Source organism: Saccopteryx leptura, chromosome 1 (assembly GCF_036850995.1).
Source record: "Saccopteryx leptura isolate mSacLep1 chromosome 1, mSacLep1_pri_phased_curated, whole genome shotgun sequence".
Taxonomy (NCBI): Eukaryota; Metazoa; Chordata; class Mammalia; order Chiroptera; family Emballonuridae; genus Saccopteryx; species Saccopteryx leptura.
In genome coordinates, this window is record NC_089503.1 from 197849790 (window position 1) to 197857661 (window position 7872).

The window sequence follows — 7872 nt, forward strand, 5'->3', positions numbered from 1 at the left end:
CGTGGGGACGGTGTGCTGAGAGAAGATTTTCCCCTCAGACAGAGAAGGGCACGGGTGTGGATCCCTGGTGCTTACCCAGCAGGGCTGCGTGCTGGGCGCTGGGCTGGCTGTTGAGGTGTGGTCCCTCAGTGCCCAACAGTCTCAGAAGGTCACCCCATTTCCCTTGCCTTCCCAGGGAGGACAGCTGAGGGTTAGCACTGGCACCTCAGTTAGGAAGCGGAAGGACGGGGTGTGGGAAGTCCATGTGGTCCCCAGACCCATCATTCTGTATGACCGTGCCGTTCCTGAGTGCAAGGGAGGCTGTGTCCCTGCATCCCCTGAACATGACTGTTGTTAGCTGTGATGGTTGTCACCAGTGATGGTTGTCAGCTGTGACTGTTGTCAGCTGTGATGGTTGTCAGCGGTGACCAGCACATTTGGTCTGCACCTCCCCTTCTCCCCAGCCCTGGTGTGAAGAGGAAGCAGTGTGAAGCACACCCCAGACACCACATGTCCCACATGCAGATGTTCCAGCTTGGGTTGCTCCGCTGTCCCCACCATCTGTCCCCTGCTCTCGGCCCCATGGCTCCGCTTGCATGGGGCACATGTACTGGTGACAGTCACTCACTGCCTGCCTGCTCTGTCCTCCTTGACCTTGAGTCCTTCCTACTATCTCCTGTGTGCTTTCTCCAAGTCGGAGAACCACCCCACTCTCTAGGGGTGGTTCTTCTGGGTCCAGTGAGTGGTGGTGGCCCATCTGTACAGAGCCCACGAACCAGCCGGGTGCGTGAGAGGCTGCTGCGGGCTCAGGCACCCTCTGTTGGTCCATCACATTGGCGTGACACCAAGGTCAGTTTCCCAGAGGGGTGAGAGCCGCGGCAGTCCCTGAGCGAGTGATAGGCTGCTCTCCAATACTAACAAGTAGTGGCTATTTCGCACCAGAACAGACGTGAATTGTGAAACAGTGAGCCTACAATGAGGCCAGAGGAGATAAGCCCCTGAGACCTGATGGCCCCCACTTGGCTGTCTGACCGGATCGCCGGGAGTGCTATTCTGGGGCACCGCTGAGGAATTTGGGTATTTTTGTTGGTAGCCGGCTGAGTAATAGCACAGATCAGGATGTACCGGACCACAGGCCAAGCCCTACATTTGATCCCATGTCCACCATGGCCTCCAGACAGTTAAACCAATGCCCTGTGGGCCTTCACTTTCAGGTGAGGCTGCTGCCCGCCTTTTCCTGTTTCAAATACATAGCGAGGTGAGATTTTTTTAAAAAGCCTGTGGAAATCTATTTCCTATGTGACGTTTTCAATGAACTCATACCTGATTAGTGGGTTTAATTTCTTGTTTTTGAAAAGGATTGCGTGTTCTCTGATTGCTTCGTGTACACCACATGCTCGGAAACCCTTCTCCCCGCGTTCTGATGGACCTGCGGAACAGTGCCTGGGTCCGCAGCGGGAACGAGACCGATGCTAGCTGCTGCCACCTTCGCCGGCGTGAAAAAGAGGTTGTCGACGTGAAAGCTCACGGAGGTAAATTCACAAGAAATGGACCTCCCTCTTGGCCCCCAATCACACATGCTCCCATGATGCAGTGGTGTGAAGTCGCTGAGCTTATCTATCCCATGAGGACGAGGGAGGGAAGAGGTCTGGGCCCCAGCCCAGGGTGGTGCACCTGCTGCTAGGTGAAGGCAGGCCGCCACCCTCGTTCTCTCTGCCCTCGTTCTCTGTTCAGGTTCTGACCGAGAGGGAGGGTGTCAACTCTGGGATGTCCCTCAGCCGGAGCTGGGCGTCCCTGGCGGTGTAGAGAAACAGAATGCAGGCCTCTGCTTTCCACATCGCTTGTCTCCTGTCATGTCCTTCGAGGTGATATGTGTGGGGACATGCACGTGTCCGCCCCAGAGAGGAGACCTGGGAGGTGTCTGTTAAGACCAGAATGCTGACTGTAGCCGTGGACCACGGGCTGATACAAATAGTCTCCCCTGTTCCCTTGCCCCCACCCCTTTCCCTCTGGCTACTGCCCCCCCCCCCCCCCCCATGTCTCGTGTACAAGCTTTCTGGCTAATTCCTTCACTCAGCTTCCTGGTTGATTAGGTCTTGGTTTTTGGGGTTTTTTTTACAGGGACAGAGAGAGAGAGAGTCAGAGAGAGGGATAGATAGGGACAGACAGACAGGAATGGAGAGAGATGAGAAACATCAATCATTAGTTTTTCATTGCAACACCTTAGTTGTTCATTGATTGCTTTCTCATATGTGCCTTGACTGTGGGTCTTCAGCAGACCGAGTAACCCCTTGCTCGAGCCAGCGACCTTGGGTCCAAGCTGGTGAGCTTTTTTTTTTTTTTTTTTTTTGCTCAAGCCAGATGAGCCCGCGCTCAAGCTGGCGACCTTGAGGTCTCGACCTGGGTTCTCCGCATCCCAGTCCAACGCTCTATCCACTGCGCCACCACCTGGTCAGGCTAGATATTGTTTTTATATGAATATATTTTACTATGGAAATTATATAAAGCCAGCGCAAGATTTTAAAGACCCCCCCCCATGCAGTCTATGTTTTTAGTTTACCAAATACAGGGGAAAACAAAATGGTATCATCAACACACATATCCAGGTCACGTGTTTTCCCCCAGGGAGAGGTGACTTGTAAAGCAATGTAGGAACAATATTTATTCATCTGTTTTTAAAAATGTCACAGATTCTTTATAACAGCAATAAATGCACCTCTTAGAGAAAGCAAGCCCAGCTACATGCTGACTCGCATTCACTTCTGGTGCATTTTGGCAGGACTGGGTGGGTGTGAGGCCCTGGTCATTGTTGGTAAAGAGACTAGTCAGTCAGTCACCTTCCCAGCAGGACGCGGGTCTGTGCCCGTGGGCGTCCGGGCTGGGCACCAGGGTCGTGCTCAGTCCCTCTTGAAGATCCTCTTAGCTTCAATCCCTTCGTACACGAACGTCTGAAACGTGATGACAGACAGGAGAATTTGCCATCAAGGTGTAAGGCTGACTCAGGAAAAAGATGAGAGTCTATTCATAGACTCTCATTACAGCTTTTGAAATGAATTTATAGTGTTTTTGTCTTGTATTTGATAGCCACATTGTTTACAGACATAGAACACACCTGTTTAAGAACAGGTATTGGGGCCCTGGCCGGTTGGCTCAGCGAGCGGTAAAGCGTCGGCCTGGCGTGCGGGGGACCCGGGTTCGATTCCCGGCCAGGGCACATAGGAGAAGCGCCCATTTGCTTCTCCACCCCCCCCCCCTTCCTCTCTGTCTCTCTCTTCCCCTCCTGCAGCCAAGGCTCCATTGGAGCAAAGATGGCCCGGGCACTGGGGATGGCTCCTTGGCCTCTGCCCCAGGCGCTGGAGTGGCTCTGGTCGCGGCAGAGCGACGCCCCGGAGGGGCAGAGCATCGCCCCCTGGTGGGCAGAGCTGGGTGGATCCCGGTCGGGCGCATGCGGGAGTCTGTCTGACTGTCTCTCCCCGTTTCCAGCTTCAGAAAAATACAAAAAAAAAAAAAAAAAAAAAAAAAAAGAACAGGTATTGGTTTGCAAGTCACATTTTCGGTTAAAATAGGCATCAATGCATTTGACCTACGTCTAAGTTCTCTTCAATAAATAGGCATCAGGAAAGATCTGTATTTTTTAAAATGAGAAGGTTTATGTGAAAAAGAAGAGTCTATTTTACTGAAAATGTAACTCGGCAACCGTGGAAATAAAATTGTTGCCATGTTGTTATTTTGGCTGTGGGAAGAGGCTAGAATTGTCCTATGACTCACCTGGACTAGTTCACTTCCGATAATTTCTCGGACAGTGTGTATTGCGTTTCCGTTGTCGACCCGGTTGAATTCTCCAACAAGTTTATTTCCCTCCATTTTCCAGGTCCCCTGAACAAAAACAAGAACAAAAGAGCGTGTGGAGGGCCTTGCACGCATCGGGCACTGTTCTGAGTGGTATAGGTGAGCCACTTCTGTCTCCATGCCGACCCTCTGTAGGTGGTGGTGTCTCTGCTTCTCACGGAAGCAGTGGGACAGGAGCCCCCGGGTCACAGAGCCAGGACTACACATCAGCCCGTCTCACTCTGGGTTTCCTAGGTGCTTCCTGTTAAAAAGAGTGACCTCAACTGCATCATGGTTCAAATTAGTTTTAGGGACAGACTGGCAACCCTGTGCCTGCTTTAATTGATGTAATTGTTATAGTAATTTTTAAAAGGCCATACTGATAAAATATTTAACAATTTAATTGTCACTGCAGACATCGAATTTACCTAAAAAATTCTGAGGACAAAAGTGTTTTTTAAAAGATTAGTTGAAACATATTTAATATCTAAAATTTAATATCTTTTTTTTTTTGACAGAGACAGAGAGTCAGAGAGAGGGACAGACAGACAGGAAGGGAGAGAGATAAGAAGCATCAAGTCTTCATTGCGGCACGTTAGTTGTTCATTGATTGATTTCTCATATGTGCCTTGACCGGGGAGCCTACAGCAGAGCGAGTGACCCCTTGCTCAAACCAGCGACCTTGGGCTTAAGCCAGTGACCTTTGGCCTCAAGCCAGCAACCATGGGGCCATGTCTGTGATTCCTTGCTCAAGCCAGCAACCCTGTGCTCAAGCTGGTAAGCCCCACTAAAGCCAGATGAGCCCTCGCTCAAGCAGGTGACCTTGGGATTTTGAACCTGGGTCCTCTGTGTCCCAGTCTGATGCTCTATTCACTAAGCCACCGCCTGGTCAGTCGAAAATTTAGTATCATAAACAATAAAAGGTATGACCCACCTTTGGCTTTAGACCTTTGCATCTGGTCACTCATTCACTCATCTTCAATTATTTTGTTTCAATTATATTTATTAAGTGCCTATAGTGTTTAAGTTAAAGAACTAAAAGTTTCTGCTGCTGCCATATATGTATGTAAAGTTGAAAACACCAAGCTTTAGTGTATGAATAGGCCCATACTGAGCCATTCAAAGGATTTTTTTCTAATTCTTATTATTTAATCCAGATTCCTTATAGATGTGTATGAAAATAAAAACATACACACACATCAAAGACTCTGCCAGCTTGTGTGCTGTATCACACAGGCAGGCTCACAAATGAGAGACCCACATTAATTAAACCACACAGTGACAGAACGCAGAGGTTCTTTTAGTATTGTGTAGGACAATGGAGAAGGCATTGTTTCTAAAAAATTTCTTACACTGAGTTCAGTTCCGTCCGCCAGCTCGTACTTAAAAGGAACACCAAGTTCGAAAACAACTTCAATGTTTCGGAAGTTGCTTGTTTCTTTGATTGTGAATCTATTTCCTTCTTGTTTAACTATCAGTTTCAAACCATCATGGCTGGCCAGCTTTCTTTTTACCATGTTAACACCTGCGGAGGGAAAGAGATTGGATACAATGAAGTCAACGCCACATTTCGGTTTTAATTGTTACTGTTTTGAGGGGAGTTGGAAAATCCCACTGCCTTTGCAAAAGGGCATTCCCTTCGCCTCTGCAGAAAAAGTTCAAGGTCAGACAGATAAAAAGCACTGATTCAAGCTATTTCCCCAAAATTTGAGTGTGTGTGAGTGTGTGTGCGTGCACGCACGGTCGAGAGAGGGACAGATAGGGACAGACAGGAAGGGAGAGAGATGAGAAGCATCAATTCTTTGTTGCCACACCTTGGTTGTTCATTGATTGCTTTCTCATGTGTGCCTTGACCCAGGGGGCTACAGCAGACTGAGTGACCCCTTGCTCGAGCCAGCAACCTTGGGCTCAAGCTGAGAACTTTGGGCTCAGGCCGGTGACCTCAGGATTTAGAACCTGGGGCCTCCGCATCCCAGTCCGATGCCACCGCCTGTGCCACGCCTGGTCAGGCTATTTTCCCAAAATTTTGAGAAAAAAAAATGAAGTGAAACTTAGAATTATAGAATCTTAGAACTAAGTAATTTTAAGAAAGTTATGAAACTTCTGGTTTCAGTGTTAAGTAAACCAAATTCCAGATATGACAAGTGAAGGGTTAAAGAAACATATTCCTACACGTACAAGGACACACAGCTTTCATTCTGCACCTTTGCCTTCCATAATGGCTTTACATTCTGAACTTCATAATTCTTTTTGCTTTTTATGGCATTTCTGACTGTCACAAAAGCCAGGAAATGAGCAATGACATTTGTCAAGTTCATTACTGCACAGAGTGCAGATCCCATACATTTGCACCGAAAGCCCCTGAACTGTAGGTTCTAAGGGCTGCAGGGTCTCGATTTTGGCTAACAACAAAGATTTGCTCATCTTGTGCCAGAGTCCTGGGATAGATTATGAAAATCAGTGAAATTAATATCTCTTTTAGGAACTACAGTATGACATGAGATTATTCCAAAAGTCTCGTGAGTCAGAAGGGAAGAGAGGCACATCTCAGTTCTCAGCTCTGTAACTTTGGATTGAACTCCTCTCCTTTGCTTTATTCTGTGGTCCTGGCTTTTCCATGCTCTAGCACTCACCATTTTAAAGTCCGGATGTTATCATTACATGCTGTTGTTTTTTACTTTCTAAATGATAACAACAACATTTGTTAAACTTCTGTTAGTTAAACAACTGATAGTTAAAGAAGATAGTTCACTGATAAACTGGGCTCAGTCAGCAGGTCACACAGATGAAGTGCACGGGGACCAGTCTGTGTGTCAGAGGGCAGCACCCAAGGACCTTTTCCTCCACTAGGGACACGGTGTCCCCTCTGCTGGAAGCCTGGAGAAGGCAGCTTTCCCCAGTTTGCCCCCGCCCATGGCCGGGATCTTCACACCACAGCAGGGTGCTCCCCAAGCCCAGAGTTCAGAGGGAGTTAGCAAAACATCCAAGAGAAGCAACAGAACGAGGCACCGAAGAACGAAGCCCTTACCCATCTTCTCCAGGAACTTGTCATAGTTCTCACTCCGGTCGATCTTCCAGGTCCCATCAAAGGCCATGGTGTCCAGCTGGCTCCACCTGTGGGCAGTCTGACACCGGGCTCTGTCCTCAGGAGAGAATTTATTCCCCTTCTTATCTGAGAACCTCCTTCCTGCTGTGATGTGGAAGTTTAAAGTTCAAGAGGTCACCTAAGTACACCAAATGCCAAGCCGTTCTTCTTTCTACGAACTCCTCAGTTCCTGTCTTGAGACTCAGCTGAGTTAAAGCATGATAAGCATCCCTACTCCTTAGAAACTACAATGTGTAGGCACACTTATTGCAAGGATTAGAATGCATACTACCAGAAGGTAGTTTTCTGCTCCCAAGTACAAAGTGCACGCTCTACTGGAGATGACATAATTTGGAGCGTAAATCAAGTAACACCTGGGAAGTGACACTGTTAATGACCCATTCCATTCCTACAACAGCAGCTACCTTGTAAATAAGACTTTCTGGTGCAATTCAGCTGAAAGCTTCAAGTTAATAGGACTGAAAACGTCTTCATTTTCCTCATATGTTTGGGGGTTGCTGGGAGTTTGGATAAATGTACTGGCACCTGGTTTTGTTTTGGTCTCGAACAGCAAGGGGCCACTGAGGGAAATTCCAAGAGGTGGGAGTGAGGGAGGCTGGATGACATGGAAACTCCCAGGAGAAAGAGAGTGGGCTTTCTTTCGCTGTGCGCGAGGAGAACCATAGCCAGATGTCAGCCACACCGCTAACGGAAACCACTCCTGTCTCTGCTCCCAGGGTCTCCCCCCACCAGGGGCATCCGTCCCGCTGGCCCTGCCACTGGGGGGAAATGTCAAGGCCATTTGCAGAGCAAGGTTTTGGTCATTAAGCAGCCTGAACATGCTAATTACTAGAAGACGATTATTGTGAGTGAACAGGACTATAGGTCATCATTATCATCTTTGTTGTTTTGTCAGCAGAGAATCTGTCGACAGGCCCAAGAGTTCATTCAGGGCCAGGGCAGGTTGTAGGTAACAAAGG

At 48.4% G+C, this 7872-nt stretch overlaps 1 protein-coding gene across 1 annotated transcript; it reads right to left on the reverse strand.

Annotated features, from left to right (window-relative positions):
• Window positions 1-2623: 2623 nt before the first annotated feature.
• FABP2 (fatty acid binding protein 2) lies at window positions 2624-6992 on the reverse strand. Its single transcript, XM_066360900.1, has 4 exons — window positions 6836-6992; window positions 5160-5332; window positions 3748-3855; window positions 2624-2927 (listed from the first exon to the last, which is right to left on the reverse strand). The coding sequence occupies exons 1-4, from the start codon at window positions 6900-6902 to the stop codon at window positions 2877-2879; spliced, it is 399 nt and encodes a 132-aa protein (XP_066216997.1). The 5' UTR covers window positions 6903-6992; the 3' UTR covers window positions 2624-2876.
• Between the last annotated feature and the right edge of the window lie 880 nt (window positions 6993-7872).